Genomic DNA, 18,787 nt, shown 5'->3' on the forward strand with positions numbered 1-18,787 from the left:
AACAGTGAGACATGTCATGCATGTGTGCAAGTCTTTTCTTTGAACATGCAATGCAGCAGAGGTGCAGCATGAGTGTACATAGAGGGTCTACAGATTTCAGATTAGGCCTGTTGGCGGAGCGTTAGAACACCACAGATGTACAGATGCTGCTTTGGCTATAAGGGTTAAAATGCATGGGCGTTCCACACATCTGTTCCTGCTTAAGCTCCACTCAGCTGAGATTTTATTCCTCTAGGCTAGCCTTTCTGACACATCTCAAGATACATATTGGGCTTGTGCATTTACAGTTATGCTCAAAAGTTTGCATACCCATGGAGAATTGGTAATATATGTACCATTTTTAGAGAAAACATGAGTGAGCAGGCAAAACACATTTATTTTATTTCTTATGGGATTCATATTCAACTGTAGGTTATAACAGAATGGCACAATCATAAAACAAAACATGGCAACAAAGAAAAAACGAAATGACCCCTGTTCAAAAGTCTACATACCCTTAGTTCTTAATACTGTGTATTGCTCCCTTTAACATCAATGACAGCGTGCAGTCTTTTGTAATAGTTGTCTATGAGGCCCCAAATTCTTGCAGGTGGTATAGCTGCCCATTCGTCTTGGCAAAATGTCTCCAGGTCATGCAAAGTCTTTGGTCGTCTTGCATGAACCGCATGTTTGAGATCTCCCCAGAGTGGCTCGATGATATTAAGGTCAGGAGACTGTGATGGCCACTCCAGAACCTTCACCTTTTTCTGCTGTAACAACTGGAGGGTCAACTTGGCCTTGTGCTTAGGGTCATTGTCGTGCTGGAAAGACCAAGAGTGTCCCATGCGCAGCTTTTGTGCAGAAGAATGCAAATTGTCTGCCAGTATTTTCTGATAACATGCTGCATTCATCTTGCCATCAATTTTCACAAGATTCCCAGTGTCTTTAGAGCTCACACACCCCCAAAACATCAGTGAGCCACCACCATGCTTCACAGTGGGGATGGTATTCTTTTCACTATAGGCCTTGTTGACCCCTCTCCAAACATAGAGCTTATGGTTGTGACCATAAAGCTCTATTTTGGTCTCGTCACTCCAAATTACAGTGTGCCAGAAGCTGTGAGGCGTGTCAAGGTGTTGTCGGGTATATTGTAACCGGGCTTTTTTGTGGCATTGGCACAGTAAAGGCTTCTTTCTGGCAGCTTGACCATGCAGCTCATTTTTGTTCAAGTATTGTGCTCCTTGAAACAACCACACCGTCGTTTTCCAGAGCAGCCTGTATTCTGTTCCTGAGGTTACCTGTGGGTTTTTCTTTGTATCCCGAACAATTCTTCTGGCAGTTGTGGCTGAAATCTTTTTTGGTGTACCTGACCTTGGCTTGGTATCAAGAGATCCCTGAATTTTCCACTTCTTAATAAGTGATTGAACAGTACTGACTGGCATTTTCAAGGCTTTGGATATCTTTTTATATCCTTTTCCATCTTTATAAAGTTCCATTACCTTGTTACGCAGGTCTTTTGACAGTTCTTTTCTGCTAACCATGGCTCAGTATCTAGCCTGCTCAGTGCATCCACGTGAGAGCTAACAAACTCATTGACTATTTATACACAGACGCTAATTGCAATTTAAAAAGCCACAGGTGTGTGAAATTAACCTTTTAATTGCCATTTAAACCTGTGTGTGTCACCTTGTGTGTCTGTAACAAGGCCAAACATTCAAAGGTATGTAAACTTTTGATCAGGGCCATTTGGGTGATTTCTGTTATCATTATGATTTAAAAAGGAGCCAAACAACTATGTGATAATAAATGGCTTCATATGATCACTATCCTTAAATAAAAGACCGTTTTTTTTTTTATTTTTTGCATGATCAGTCATATTTTCAAAATCAATGCCAAAATTTCACAATTTCTGGCAGGGTATGCAAACTTTTGAGCACAACTGTATGTCTAATATGACTATGAATTTTCAATAGAATATTTATGAATTTGAAATTAACTGAATTTTACACCTGGCCAATTCTGTTGTGCACAGCCTGTTGAATTTATAGCGTAGAAATTCTGAAACATGTTGCAATCTGCAGATACTATAAATGAGGGCAACATATTTTTATATTAAGGTTTGAGACTAATTTAGAGTGAGGATAAGCCTTTCATACTAATATACTGTAGTAAGTTCCTGTATATGGAATAGCATTGATGGTTCCCACACACTTAAGCACTGAGCTCCTCCTGTAAAAATCACGGAATGGAAAAAAAAATGATTTTACTTATTTTTTATTTTATTTTTTTTTATGTTGTGTGTAATCCACGGCATTGTTTTTGGAGTAGCTACATTTCCTCATGGCTGTTGGGTGGTTGAAAAAGCATCTCATAACTTCAAAAGCTGAATTTATCATAACGTGCTGAAACTCATCCAAAACTCCAGTAATGAGGTTTATAATGAGTTTATTATAATGAGGTATATGTATCAACCACTGAATGAGGACTGGTGTGCAGTCCCTTTCTCTGAGGTTCTTATGGCCATGCTAGTTCAGGGACATGCAAACTAAAACACAGCTTCAAAACTGATCTGTTACATCCATCTCTCTTCTATACCTGTTTATTTCAGCCACAGAAAAGGTGTAACCAGGTGTTATTTATACATGAGGGAAGAATGAGACAATTGTACAGTTAAACAACATATTTTCCAGTCATTAAATCATTTTTGTCAAAGGGTGCAACACTTGTAAATACTAAAGCAAGAATTCAAATACAGTTTTGTGAGTATGAAGGAAAAACAAATCCAAGGCAGTCACATGGGGTATGGTATAAGGATGAAAAGCCTTTATCAAAAATTGGGCTACTACAATTTAAAAGCCTTCATCAGTGTGTAAATTACAAAGAACAAATAGGAATTTGTAGGGTTGTAGGGTTGAGTATGTCACATGACTACCACATGTTCTTCATTGGCTAATAACAATTTAAAAACATAAGTTGAAGATAAAGAAGTGGAGATTCATCAAATCAGAGTAGAAGAATCAAAGTCAACAAAGAGACAAGGCCCAACCAGCCGCACTGTAAACATAAATCACAATAAATATTTAAATAGATAATGTGTCCAAAGCGTATTATATACAAAACATAATGTAAATAATGTCAGAAAAGAACCACAAGAAGAAAACAAATACAAATGTATATTAAATGGATTTAATTATGTTTTTGTGTGTGCGTGTAATATGAAGGTACCTGATCTCTCATTTGAGCATATTTCCATGATTATTTTCACTGTGGTTATTTTTGAGTCTAAAATCTCAGTTTATTGACCCAGTGTGTTATTTTAGAATGTTTATTTATTAAATATTATATTGAAACATTAAGCCACAATTGCGTCATAGTGATTTTACCATGGGTGTCACAGCGCGAAGAAGAGTTATTTATACAATTTTAAAACTGCCTTGTACGTGGCTTATCAAATCAGAATTTAGAGTCTGAAATATCCCTTTTATTATCAATATTTTATACTGTTTTCACAATGTTTTTCTATTGTGTCATTTTATTTTATATTGACAATGGTAAACTATTGTTTTTAGTGTATTTGTGTGTGCTTGTTCATGTCAAGACTAATTGAACTGTGAATTCAGCAAAATTTTTGCTGTTGAAATTGGCCTGTGCTTACCGAAATTCAAATCACTACCCCCCCAGTGGCCGAAGCTAGAAACTTTTTTTGAACATATGGGCATGTGAGTTTCAGTTTCAAGGAAATATCTACAGAGTTGCACCAAAATCGTGTAGTAGTTTTGGTTGTAAATAATGTAATGCATCCCCCTCATCCAAACCCTAAACCTTACCATCAGTGGAGTAAAAATGAAAATGCAACCTCTGTATCATGCTTACGATTGTTTATGTGAATGCAATTACTTCCTGGTTGTCATGGGACCTGAACCTGTGTCTCAGAGGTTGCTATCAGGACATGCTATCACATTTGAAATTATGCAAAATTATCTTATGGGGTATGGCGTGTATCAAAAATCTGTCTGACTGGGATTGAGGTACATGAACTTCAGGAAACAACATGTCAATTGCCCTTTGTGATCATGTTTGACGTCCATAGTGTTCACAAAGTCCAAAGTTAAAAGGCTGCTGTTCACAGAGTCAAGACACTTTTCCCTTGCTGTGACAATTAAATACACTCACTAAGCACTTTATTAGGAACACTATGGTCCTAATAAAGTGCCCCGACATGGTCTTCTGCTGTTGTAGCCCATCTGCCTCAAGGTTCGATGTGTTGTGCATTCTCAGATGCTATTCTGCTCAATATAATTGTACAGAGTGGTTATCTGAGTTACCGTAGCCTTTCTGTCAGCTCAAACCAGTCTGGCCATTCTCCGTTGACCTCTCTCATCAACAAGGCGTTTCCGTCCGCAGAACTGCCGCTCACTGAATGTTTTTAGTTTTTGCCACAATTCTGAGTAAATTTTAGAGACTGTTGTGCAGTTACAGAAATACTCAAACCAGCCCATCTGGCACCAACAATCATGCTACAGTCGAAATAACTGAGATCAAATTTTTTCCCATTCTGATGGTTGATGTGAATATTAACTGAAGCTCCTGATCTGTATCTACATGATTTTATGTTTTACACTGCTGCCAGATGATTGGCTGATTAGATAATTGCATGAATATGTAGGTGTACTTGTGTTCCTAATAATGTGCTCAGTGAGTGTATATTCGAATTCTATTCTAATTATTTGACTGCATAATCTTCTATTTTTCCACCACAGGCTATGATTTCTCTGAAGTCCTGCGCTGGTTTGGAGAGCGAGTGGACCGTATCATCCTCCTCTTTGATGCTCACAAGCTGGACATATCTGATGAGTTTTCTGAAGCGATCAGAGCTTTCCGTGGACAGGATGACAAAATCCGTGTGGTGCTGAACAAAGCTGACCAAGTGGACACTCAGCAGTTGATGCGGGTTTATGGTGCGCTGATGTGGTCATTGGGAAAGGTGATCAATACACCAGAGGTGGTGAGGGTCTATCTCGGCTCCTTTTGGGCCAAGCCTCTCCAGAACTCAGACAACCGCCGCCTATTTGAAGCTGAAACACAGGATCTCTTCAGAGACATTCAAAATCTGCCTCGAAACGCTGCCCTGCGCAAACTTAATGACCTCATCAAAAGAGCTCGTCTTGCCAAGGTAGGCTTTCTAGAAGCAGTTGGTAGATGTGATAGTTGCCCTATCGTAGTGGTCCACAATCCTGCTCTTCATGCTTGAAAATGCATTTATATATTATATTTCTATAGTTTTATATAGTATAGTAATTAGAGCTGTCAAAGTTAACGTTAATGCATGCGATACATTTAAAACGTTTAACGTGTATGTTTTTCTTTATCGCAATTAACGCATTTACAATACAGCATAAACCAGCTTAAACACTGGTCGGAGTAGGGTAGAACCTTTGCGATGTGTCTGCCCGGAGTCGTTCCCTGACACATCACAAACGCACACAGCAGTGATTCCGTGTCAGTGATCAAGTGATGGTGAAAGGAGCTCTTAATGCTATTTGTTCTACAAAACAAGCCCTGATGGGACTTGTGATAAAAATCAAGTGCATGCAGCCTTTGTAATGCACCATTTTATTACCACAGAAGTACATCAAGTCTTAACTACCATGAAAATGCAGAATGAGATTTTTTTTGTCTGCAATCACTTTTCATGTGGAGTTCAAAGCAGCGCTTGACACTGGCATTGACGCCCTGACGCGAATCATGAATGCAGCTGCACGATTGCTGTAACAATGTGGATAGCCACAGTCTGCCGTCTGATTAATTTGTGGAGAATGAAAGTTTAAGAGATTTAATGCCTATTGCAATGAAAATGCAACCTTTGTGAGGACTGAACCAATTTTTATAAGCACATTTCAGCTCTGCATGTCCATACAATTCATGTGAATGGGTGCCATGAGGCTGCTAGCTGTTTGACAGTCCAAAAGGCAAATTTAGACAGCATGAAAGTAATCCACACGACTCCAGTCAATCAGTTATAGTCTTCTGAAGCAAATCGATAGGTTTGTGTAAAAAATAAATCGATAATTAAAATTTTTAACTTTTAAAATACGCTTCCTGCTACCAGTCGACCCATGATGGCGCATTCATGCGAGAAGTTGGAAGCGGGCGCTTTGTTTACAACAGAGGAACGACCGTCATGCGAGAGTTAGGTCATTTCAACAGTTTCCCAGCTCTGGCAGGGAAGTTAAAACGTTTATAGTTAAAAACGTTTTAATTGTCGATTTGTTTCTTACACAAACCTATCGATTTGCTTCAAAAAGTCATTAATTGATCGACTGGAGTCATGTGGATTACTTTATGCTGGCTAAATATGCCTTTTGGACTGTCAAAAAGCTAGCAGCTTCATGGAACCCATTCACTTTAATTGTATGGACATACAGAGCTGAAATGTGCTTCTAAAAATCTTCATTTCGGTTGTACTGAAGAAGGAAAGACATACACATCTGGGATGGCTTATTGAGAGCATTATCATTTTTGAATTAACTAAACCTTTAATCACGATTAATTGCGATTTAAAAAATGTATCAACTGACAGCACTAATAGTAATATCTATGTTTTTATAGCCTGTAATTAATAACTGTAATAGCAAAAAAAAAATGATGAAACTTACTGATTCATGAATTTAAACCTATGCTGAAACTTTCCAGCATCACTACTCATTGTTATGTCTTGTGTTTGACCTTAGTTCAACCACTATTGTTTTTGGCACTATAAAAACTGACACATTGTGCCACATGACACTAACACTTAAATCTGCACACTATAAACAATCTCCTCATGGAACCATGAAAGAAAGTGTGTCTTATCTCTACCGCTGTATTTTCAAATTACGTCCAGCAAACAGGAATCCTGTAGCTGTGTGCATGCCTTCCTTTAATGCTAAAGCCATGTGAGGCAGGGAGTTAAACGCCTCCTCCATCTCCTGGAAAGGCCCAGCTAAGTCTCTTTCCATGGTACAAAGGAATGTGTCTAATGTGCTTTAGGAGAGCACGACCCTTATTTTTCCTAACCTCTCCACCCCACTCAGTCTTGCCACTTGTCATGTTTACGCCTTTCATGTCTTCCTCTGCCCGTCAGAGGAAGAAACATGGATTAGAGGGGAAAAGGCCAGCCTTATTTTGGATCTTTTGCTGTGTACTTCCTCTATATTGAGGAAAATGTTTGTGTAAATACAGATGCTTCTGGATGCTCCTTTGGCAAGGTCGTTACCAAGGTGTGAACACACAGTGTTTGATTATGTAACTGGCTTAGAGAATCAGGAGGTGGATATTTTGCAGATGTGAGAGAATTGCCTGCATTAAACAGCAAGACTGCCCCCACTATTGATCCCTGATATCAGTCCTATATTTGAATAATGGAACGTTTGTATTGAATTTTATTAGGATGGATTACCTAATTGTGCTCCACAAATATTTGGGGCTCTAGCGACACTCAGAATTTACTCAGAATGGTGCCAAAAACAAAAAACATCCAGTGAGCGGCAGTTGTTGATGGAAATGCCTTGTTGATGAGAGAAGTCAACAGAGAATAGCCAGACTGGTTCGAACTGACAAAGTCTACGGTAATTCAGATACCGCACTGTACAATTGTGGTGAGAAGAATAGCATCTCAGAATGCTATTCTGAGATGCAGGTTGGTGCTGTTTTGGCGGCACGAGGGGGACCTACACAATATAAGTCAGGTGTTTTTAATGTTGTGGCTGATCGGTGTATTTCCCAAACACTTCCTGACTGCCATTGGTCTGATAAACAGATAGTCCTGCCCCAAATTCGTGCCATTGGTTGAGACAATGTTGCTCCAGGATGTCAGGCTTGTCGGAATGGTCAAACAAACATACTGTATATTGGTCAGTGACGATGCTCTAATCGAAGTTATTCAAAAGTACAATAAAAATGCAATTCACACAAAACAGTTATGTGAATAATCCTCTACTATGATAAACATGCATACTATTTCTGAGTTCAAAGTCATTTTGATATACTTTCTGGGACTTAAAAGTAAAAAAATGTCTAAGTGGTGTAATTGTCCAAAGACAGTAAAAAAAAAATAGTCTTATTAAAAGCTGAAAAAATGGTAGCCTTAGTAGTTTGGAATAATATTTTATTATAATTACTTTTATTTTATTATATTTTATGTTTGTCCACAAATTCAAAGTCAGGTAATTTGACCAACATGGGTAGCTCTCATGTGACCAAAAAAACAGGCTAAATCAGAAAAGACCACTTTAGACCTGCAAGACTGTATGTGAATGTGAAAAAATAAAAATAAAAGATATTTTTGACATTTTTTATGAAAATGTTGTTCAGGTCAAATGGAGTGACTTCAAAATGATATTTGAATTCATAATATTTGTTAAAAAATGTTTTTTACCTTGAAAAATATGTTGTGTAGTAAAGAGTCAAGGAAAGTATTTATAGATACAGTAGAAAGATATACATTTCCAATAGACTTAACTCTTATTCCATAAACATTGCTTCACCATAATCCAATTTACTGATCCTAATCCGCTGTGTGTCTTGTAGGTGCATGCTTACATCATTAGCTACTTGAAAAAGGAGATGCCATCCCTGTTTGGGAAAGAGAAGAAGAAGGAAGAGCTGATTGCCCACCTGCCTGAGATCTATCAGATGCTGCAGAGGGAGCACCACATCTCACCTGGAGATTTCCCTAATGTCATCAAAATGCAGGTAAGGCCAGAACTGTTGATCATGGGCAAACTTAAGATGCAGTATTATGACTGCTATATATGTGTTCAAAACTAGCCAGGATGTATCTTTTATTTTGAGAGAGAAACGTTTTGGTTTATGTATGTTTATACAGCTCCTCTTACCATTCATTAAAAGCAGATTATTTGTTATTTCTTTGGATTTGTAACAGCTGCATTATTTTCATTCCTTCTTTTTAAGAATTAATATAAACTAATGTAATGACATGGTATTGTTGTCCCTGAGGACAACTATTAGTCCTAGCCCTTTTATTGTTTGTAAAGCAGGGTTGGTACTTTTACTTTCTCTAGGTCTCACCTGGGGATGTTTACCCAGCATGACTCACGCAGTAGAGGTTACTGCCAGATCAGTGACTGCAGTGCTCAATAAGATTATGTATATATACAGTACTGTGCAAAAGTTTTAGGCACTTAAGATGTTTCACAAAAACATTTGTCTTAAGATGGTTATTTATATTTTCAGCTTTAGTGTGTCAATAGGAAAAATACATTTTAGACATTTCTTTTGCAATTAGAAAAGATTAGAATAGAAGAACAGGGAGCCCTGCAACAGATGGCATGGTCCTCACAAAGCCCCCCACTGAACATCGTGTCAGTCTGAGATTACATAAAGAGACAGCCGAAATAGATAGAAGAACTGTGGCAAATTCTCCAAGAAGCTTGGAACATCCTATCTGCCAACAACCAAGAAAAACTGTGTCCAGGTGTATCTAGGAGAATTGGTGCTGTTTTAAAGGCAAAGGTGGTCACACCAAATATTGATTTAGCTTTTTTTTTTATGTTTACTGGACTTTGTATGACGTTAATTGATAAATGAAAACATTTCTCATTATTATTTTTGAAGACATCCTCACTATGCAACATTTTTCACAAGTGCCTAAAACTTTTGCACAGTACTGTATGTAGATCTTAAACATAAATATTCATAGGCTACCTTCAAACCGCAGCTGATTGTGGCCAAAATAAAAAAAATTCTTGCCTTAAATATAGCCCATATCGGATACTGGTCTGAACAGCTGATGCTCCTAAACTGACTCAGATGCGTTTAACACTCCCTGATCATGCGTAAAACAAACCCTGGCATGTTCATCATTATATTATGTATAATGAATTAAATGATCATTAAAATTGTAATTAGCCATTATTTTTAACGCAGACACTTGATGCCTATGTAATAATATATCAGCAAGTGATGGAGAAAGACCGTCTTGATGGATAAATTATTTTTAAATAAAGTAATTTGCATTCGTATGGTGGAATTTAATTATCAAAGCTCAAGAATGTAATATTAGGTGTATTTACAAGCAAAACAAATCATAAAATAGAAGAACAGGGAAAATGGCATTACATGTATGTAAGGTAAGAAGAGTTATTATCTCTAATTATTTCTGATTTACATTGGCTTGCATTCACAATTCGATACAGTTTAAGAAATATAGAACCTGTGTTTTTCAGTGGAAGTGACATGAGCAAAGAGTGCTGTAACATAAATTTCCCTCTTTTTTTTTTTATTTATTTATTATTATTTTTTTTATGCGTAATCCAAACAAATCACTGAACCCAACTGTTGAAGCCTATAATTGTATTTTCTTTCCTTAAAATGGAACTGAATGTTTTAACTAGAAAATATATGACTCGCAATTATGTTTTAAACAATAACAGGCCTATTTATGCTGTAAATTAAGCGGACAAATGACGAATGTCGGGTTAGATTGATGTTAAAATCACATTAAGTCCAACCGGGCTGTTTACACTGAAGGCATGTTGGAAAAATTCAGATAAGTATCCCATTTATATCCACATATGAAAGTGGCCCAGATCGGATTTGAAAATGTTAGATTCAATGCGCTTGTGGCTGTTCACACTGTCATCCCATTAACAGATCTGTGTCACATACAGTACGAGTTCAAATAATCAGATATGAGCCACATTCAACTGCAGGGTGAACATAGCCATAGTCGTATACAATACACAATAAGTGTCTCGTACATAAATGTATGAGATAACACAAATACAAATTGTGCTGCACATGTACTTACACTGGCCTTTCAGACTGGACTGCTTCCTGGCAGCACTTTATAAAGATAAAGGCTATGCTTTTAAATAGACTCTAGACCCAACAGGGAACATTGATTAGCTCCCACTTTAGACAACATATCACCAAAATAACCATGTCAGAGCTTTGATGCATCCTTTTTCAGCCCTACATTTTAATTCAATGTCTCTGTTATAAATAATGAACACAAATCATTTAAAGTAATGAATAATGAACAAATATTTTACCCAATATGTTTTAGCTGTTATTGCAATATTAATACAGAGGTTTATATAAATTATAACAGACATTAGTTTGTAAAATGTCTCACTCTGTCACTGGATCTATCCATGCAGGAGCAACTCCAACAATACGACTTCAGCAAATTCCCTTCGTTGAAGGTGAAGTTGATTGAATCTGTGGACAAGATGTTGTCCACCAAAATCTCAAGTCTGTTGAACATGATCCGAGAGGAAGAAAGCAAACAGCCAACTCAGATGGTAATGGGTGGAGCCTTTGAGGACTCTTCTGATGGGCCTTTCGGCCATGGCTATGGTGAGGGTATCAGTGCAGGGGCTGACACTGAGGACTGGATCGTAAGCCGCGACAAGCATCGTTATGACGAGATCTTTTACACCTTGATGCCTATCAATGGGAAGGTTACTGGCATCAATGCCAAGAAGGAGATGATGAATTCCCACTTGCCCAACACTGTACTAGGAAAGATCTGGAAGCTTGCAGACTGTGATAAGGACGGAATGCTGGATGATGAAGAATTTGCTCTTGCTCAGCACCTTATTAAGCTCAAGCTAGAAGGATTTGAGCTTCCAACTGACCTACCAATTCACCTAGTGCCTCCATCCCACAGGAAGAACCCCACTGCAGACATATTATACAACCAGCAGGAGGATTGATCACTTTACCTGCCTGTGCCCATTAATAGAGGTTCCTTCATATCTGCATTATCATCCAGCTGCACAGAGTGGAATATTAAAATCTAAAGAAACTACGTTGAAAGGGGTCAAATTTTATTGGTTAAGCCATCTTTCACATTCCACTGCATTTGACTGTTGAAATTAAGTGTAGCTCTCACACAAGGAAATATGCCCAACTTCACACTAATACGTTTTAGTTTGAAAACGCATTGTTTTTCTGCGTTTACGCCTCTCATCCACTCTGAAAAAATTCGTTTTTCTTCACCGGAAATGGAGACTTTCGAAAATGCTTTCTATAACTCTGTAGCCTATATTTAGAAAAATGATGACATTTGGAAACTGAAAATGAACTTTTTCAAAGAAATGGACATTGCTTAACTTGGAGAACAACACAGATTTATGACAGACAATTTATACACATTCATATTGCAGCCCATAAAATTAGTTACTTTTTTTTTTTCCTGTTTATTTGTTATTTGACTATATGTTTGCAGTTATTTTGTTGCAGTTGTAGATCATTGTACAGTGCTTAGAATTTTTAGATAACATTTCAACAGAAATAACCTTTTTCAGGTAATTGATAATATGTGTAACAAACTTTTGTACATGACACACTATCTCAAAGGGCACTGACAAATTTAGCATCCATTTTACTCAGTTTGACACAGTATGAATGTAAATCAGTATCTGATTTACCTATATATTTGTTAATTTTGCAGCACAATATAGTTTATTTTTTGTCTAAATTGTGATTAAAACTTCTTGATGGCACAGTTGTTTGAACTGGAAAAAATAATTGCATCATAATTCTGAATTGGGCTTTTTCGACCCCTTTTATGAACATTTTGTAATGCAGGGAAATCAAGATTGTATTCAGTCTTTTATGATGCAATTAAAATTGTTTGTATTTTTAAAGTTTTAGATATAACTTAGATATGTCAGCAAATATTTACGGACAAAAACATCTACTTAAAAAAAATAAAAATAAAAAAATAAATTATATATACATACACACACTGGCAGCCAAAAGTTTGGAATAATGTACAGATTTTGCTCTTATGGAAAGAAATTGGTACTTCACCAAAGTGGCATTCAACTGATCACAATGTATAGTCAGGACATTAATAACACGAAAAATTACTATTACAATTTGAAACGATGTTCAGAACTTCTTAAACTACTTCAAAGAGTTCTCATCAAAGAATCCTCCATGTGCAGCAATTACAGCTTTGCAGATCCTTGGCATTCTAGCTGTCAGTTTGTCCAGATACTCAGGTGACATTTCACCCCACACTTCCTGTAGCACTTGCCATAGATGTGGCTGTCTTGTCGGGCACTTCTTACACACCTTACAGTCTAGCTGATCCCACAAAAGCTCAATGGGGTTAAGATCCAAACACTCTTTTCCAATGATCTGTTGTCCAATGTCTGTGTTTCTTTGACCACTCTAACCTTTTCTTTTTGTTTTTCTGTTTCAAAAGTGGCTTTTTCTTTGCAATTCTTCCCATAAGGCCTGCACCCCTGAGAAACTGGTGTTGAGCGGGTAGAATTCAATGAAGCTGTCAGCTGAGGACATGTGAGGCATCCATTTCTCAAACTAGAGACTCTGATGTACTTATCCTCTTGTTTAGTTGTACATCTGGGCTTCCACGTCTCTTTCTGTCCTTTTTAGAGCCAGTTGTCCTTTGTCATTGAAGACTGTAGTGTACACCTTTGTGTGAAATCTTCAGTTTTTTTTTTTTTTTGGCAATTTCAAGCATTTTATAGCCTTCATTCCTCAAAACAATGATTGACTGACGAGTTTCTAGAGAAAGCGGTTTCTTTTTTGTCATTTGTGACCTAATATTGACCTTAAGACATGCCAGTCTATTGCATACTGTGGCAACTCAAAAACAAACACAAAGACAATGTTAAGCTTCATTTAACGAACCAAATAGCTTTCAGCTGTGTATGATATAATGTCAAGTGATTTTCTAGTACCAAATTAGCAATTTAGCATGATTACTCAAGGATAATGTGTTGGAGTGATGGCTGCTGGAAATGGGGCCTGTCTAGATTTGATCAAAAATGACTTTTTTCAAATAGTGATGGTGCTGTTTTTTACATCAGTAATGTCCTGACTATACTTTGTGATCAGTTGAATGCCAGTTTGGTGAATTAAAGTCCAATTCCCTTCTGAAACAGCAAAATCTGTACATTTATTCCAAACTTTTGGCCACCAGTGTGTGTGTGTGTGTGCGTGTGTGTGCGTGTGTGTGTGCGTGTGTGTATGTGTGTGTGTATGTGTGTGTGTATGTGTGTGTGTATGTGTGTGTGTGTGTGTGTGTGTGTGTGTGTGTGTGTGTGTGTGTATATATATATATATATATATAATATATTCTACAGTTTCAGTATTCAGGCATTGGTCTCTTCATTAGTCCCAAACTCAAACTAACCCAACTAAACCCAAACTACTAAATGTATTTTCTGCCTTTTTAAAATAATAATTTTTGTTTAAAGAAAACATATGCATTGACAGTAATAGAGGTATTTTCCTTGATAACATAAAATTATAGGAGGCTTGTTACATAATGCTTTATATGACTGGGGTGCAAAAAAGTTTTTATTGTATGATGCAAATAGTTTTCATTATGAAAATTGTATGCTGTATATACTTAATAGTGAGGAATGTAATTGTATGCTAATCATTGTGTCACTGTAACCATATGTAAATTTAAACTACTATAGATTGCTTCTGTCAGCTCAGAGGTGGAATACAAGAACTAGACTGTGACTTTTTGATTAGGTCATTATTAATTAGCAGAATGATCAGTGTGTTTTTGTGCTATAGCAAGAAACTGGTGAAATTTAGCTTAATGTAAAAAGTGATTACAGCCATACTGTTCACATTCTTGGGGCATTACATTTATATAAATGATGTTAGACTTTGCCTTGCTTTAAGGTGTTTTCCACATTTGCTTTAACAAGCCCTTAAAGTATGTGGAGGTTTATGCCACCTGTTAATGTATAATTCATTGTAAAAAGATGACAATTTTCTACAACCTTTTATATGCAAATAAGGGAATTAAATAAATACTCTTTCAAATCAAAAATGTTTTGCCTCTAACACTTTGTGTGATATGAAAAACAAGTAAGTGGGCATGACTTTAATCTGGACTGAATCAGAGCAGTTTTTAACCCTGAATCAATTAAAATCCTGGCACAGATGTACATGGATTGGGCTGTTGAGAGGTGTGTGTTGCTGAATTGCATGAAATCGTGAATATAACTGCAACCTTTAACCTTCTAGTAGCATATTGTCAGGTGAGTGAGAGTTACCCTCCCTTTCATTCTGTTACTTACAACAGCTTCAAAGTTCAGTTCACTCCGTAATGCCAATTCCACACCGACTGTGTTTGAGAGCTGAAAGCAAAACTCGGGAAGGGTAAGTGAATTAAAAGTTTATTGTATGTTGTGCTCTTGTATGTGCTGTGCCTTGATTCAAAGTAAATAGTCAACTTATACATAATATAATTTCATACTTTGTTGATGCATTTGTAACAGCTGTGATCTATACAAATGACGACATGACTAAAATGTGTAAAAGAAAATGTGCTACTTGTTATGGAATACAATTGTTATACAAAAATAAAATGGAGAGTTTATTCGATTCTAGTTTCACATGTTTGATTTGCCTGCAAAGATGTGTAATATCACAGTACTGTATACATGCTTTTACTTGTTTAAACAACATTAAACAAGGTGTCAATGGAGCTATAGTTCAAATATGGGCCTATATACAGTACTGTATATAATAGCACCAAAGATGCTACTAAGATGTTGGTACACAGTGGGTAAGATCTGAAAAGTATTAAAATAGCCCATTCACTACCTTTGTTTATGTCATGCTTGATCACAATTTATTCAGTAGATTACAGTATATAACCAATATTTTAATTTGGTTGATTCAATGATTTGGAAATGCTTGGAATTTTTACGATGCCTTAAAATGTGTCTGTAAAGTCAGACTTGTACATAATTACACTGTCAGCATGTGAGGCGTGATTGCCCTTATACTTTCAGTTCCTCATGAATACCAGAGAATAAAGTAGAAGTTTTATAAATTGAAAATGACATCTCTCAGATAATATATTTAGCACTTTTACAATGACATTTCCTCTGTAGTATCCTGTTTTATTTTAGCTTTCCAGAAGATAAATTAAATTCTCAAAAATCCAGCAAAGGCCCCACCAATCATGTGTGTGGCTTAATGTTTAAGCCCATTTTGTGTGGGTATTTATTGTAAATGAACAAGCCACGGGTATGAGACCAGGTACTTAAATATGAGATTCTTCTTTAAACTTTGCACTAAAGCCAATCACATTAGTTATAAACTGATTGTACGTGTTGGTTTGATCCAGTACATTTACGTCCATGTGTTGTTATAAGGAGCTAACACAGTCAAGAGATGTTTAGACATGGAGACGGAGAGGAGTCGGATGGCCGATTCCGAGAGCTCCAGGAGCAACGGATGGTGGTGCAGAAGAAGACCTACACTAAATGGATGAACAGTGTCTTCTCAAAGAATGGGGTATGAACAAATCCTTCCAAAGCATTACTGAACCACAGTGCTTGTTCAGGCAACAAGCTCAGAGAACAAATATTTGCTTCAAAACATTGTTCATGTAACAGTAGCCAGCTGGTAGGTAGCTGTGCAGTGTGTAAACCTCACTCCCCTGGCCTCAAGAGGCGCACTAGCGACTGACACTAGAGGCTGTAGCCTCCTCATTAGTGCGCCCGCCTCCCATGCCAGAGATGCCAGTTCGAATCCCGCTCAGAGCGGGTCGAATAGGACCGGTTACATCACACACCACAAAGCACCAACAACTCTTAGGTATTGGCTTATTTCCAATTTACTGTATATTTACAGTACATAAGCTGCCACCATATGCAGTTAATACTGCATGTCTGATTTGCTCTGTTAATGCATAAATAGTTTTAAATGAAGTGCAAAACAGAATCAACAGTTGGCAGCCTGTCTGGAACGCTGCAAACACAGAAAAGTTCTAGTAAATATGAGAACTATTGGAGCCCTGCTTGTCCAATCATATTAGAGGACTGGAACATTATGTACGTATGTATGTATGTACTATAGTTGGATGAGTGGGTAGGTAGGTTGATAGGTAAATATGTAGATAGGTAGGTAGACAGATAGGTATGTTGCTGGGTAGGTAGATAGAGAGGTTGGTAGATGGATAGGGGAGTAATGGAATACATGTAACGGGATTACGTATTTAAAATACAAAATATAAGTAACTGTATTCCACTACAGTTACAATTTAAATCATTGGTAATTAGAATACAGTTACATTCAAAAATATTTTGATTACTGAAGAGATTACTTTGCATTTTATTGTCATTTGTTCCATTAAATATTTAGTCTATTCAGTTGGAAAACATTTATATATATAAATGATGTGATCCTGAAAGCGTTTGAACAGTGGTGAAACACTTTCTTAAGATGTGTTACATTCATACAAGCAGACAGAGAAGTAAGTTTGGAGCAGCAGAAATAGAAATAATAAACCTGTGAACATTTAGTTTTATGCTAAGCTAAAATGCTATTTTTAGCCATTTTGTATTTTTTTTTTTTATCAAGAAAATCCATGTTAGATAATTTTTTTATAGTTGGTCGGTCGGTACTTGGGTATATATGTTGGTATGTAGTTAAACAGGTAGATAGGAAGGTAGATAAATAGGTAAGTAGGTATGTAGGTGGTTGGTTGGTTGGGTGGGTAGGTAGGAACAATAGCTAGGTAGGCCGGTTGGTCGGTCGATAGATATGTTTATAGACTGGTAAGTTGATGGGTAGAAATGTAGTTAAATAGGTAGATAGGAAGGTAAGTAGATAGGTAGGTAGGTAGATAGATGGATAACTGTCGACAGTGCAGTAATCAGTTTAAACAAACATTCACTTTGTCACAATAACTTATGGTGATATCTAGTATAATATAATGTTAGCTACCCTGAATCCAGTCTTGTGATTTACTTTAGTTTTCCAACGGAATGTGTTCAGTCAAGCATGATTGCCTTTAGAAGTGAATCCTTGAACCCAGTTATGGCCATTATTATTTTTATCATTGTTTATTACCATCTATATCCTTTATGTGCTCATCTTATGATAAGCGGACAAACATACTAAGTTGCTTTCTCATGCAATTCAGACACTGCTTTTCAGAGACACTCACCGATTGAGTTTAAAAATAATCCATGAACACGGCATTGGCAGTCACACAGGAAGAAAAACTCAATAGTTAATTTTTAGACACTGTTATTACAAACCATTGGTGGTTGAGCACAGGAAAAAAGATTTACCATAATGTATGGTCTTACATCAACATCAATTAGATATAGAAAGGAAATGGTACCGCCTTGAATGTCATCACACAAAATGTATTTTATGACAGATACATGTCCACTGTATATATTTCCATATGAGAGGTATGTTTAACAATGGTAGAACATGGCAGCATGACAAATGTACCCAGCAATAAGAATCCTCATCTCGATAAAGTACAAACAATGTTATGTGAACCTTTGAGAAACTTACATAATAAACACTAATCATTACAGCAGGAAGATGTTCAAACAGACAAGTGGTTCTACATCAACCTTTCTTGGCTTGTTAAGGCAAAAAAAATAAAAATAATAATAATTAATAGCTGTGTACAAGCAACTCTTAAAACAATGTTTTAAACGTTTCCTTTTCCTTTTCCCCTTCCGCAGTTGCTCCTGTGTATTGTTCTGTATAAACCAGCATTGTTCATAACATGTTTATTAAAAAAGGTCACACTGATTAAAAATAACTAAATATTGTTCTCTGTTAAAATATAATCTCTAACTTTTTATTCACACATAACTTACCAAACTCATGGCAAAGGTACAGTACTTAATAAACTACACAGTGCAACATGATCACATGGGAAGTCAGAATGTCCCAGTACCTTGGAATTGACCCCATTATGCAGAGTTACTGACAAGCGGCATATCCCATCAGACATTTTTACTGTGTTTACCTTCTCCTGTGG

At 36.8% G+C, this 18,787-nt stretch overlaps 2 protein-coding genes across 2 annotated transcripts in view; both read left to right on the top strand.

Moving 5' to 3' along the window:
• Positions 1-15,369, top strand: part of LOC127455468 (EH domain-containing protein 4-like) — a 31,285-nt gene extending 15,916 nt beyond the window's left edge. The window contains exons 4-6 of the mRNA XM_051723396.1: positions 4,740-5,152; positions 8,548-8,712; positions 11,142-15,369. Coding sequence (XP_051579356.1) covers positions 4,740-5,152; positions 8,548-8,712; positions 11,142-11,699 — 1,136 coding nt within the window. The 3' untranslated portion in view covers positions 11,700-15,369. The remainder of the gene's footprint in view (positions 1-4,739; positions 5,153-8,547; positions 8,713-11,141) is intronic.
• A 798-nt stretch (positions 15,370-16,167) lies between these two features.
• sptbn5 (spectrin, beta, non-erythrocytic 5) overlaps positions 16,168-18,787 on the top strand; it is a 52,804-nt gene continuing 50,184 nt past the window's right edge. Inside the window, exon 1 of the mRNA XM_051722491.1 lies at positions 16,168-16,290. Within this exon, the coding sequence (XP_051578451.1) occupies positions 16,168-16,290 (123 nt within the window). The remainder of the gene's footprint in view (positions 16,291-18,787) is intronic.

Source organism: Myxocyprinus asiaticus, chromosome 17 (assembly GCF_019703515.2).
Source record: "Myxocyprinus asiaticus isolate MX2 ecotype Aquarium Trade chromosome 17, UBuf_Myxa_2, whole genome shotgun sequence".
NCBI lineage: Eukaryota > Metazoa > Chordata > Actinopteri > Cypriniformes > Catostomidae > Myxocyprinus > Myxocyprinus asiaticus.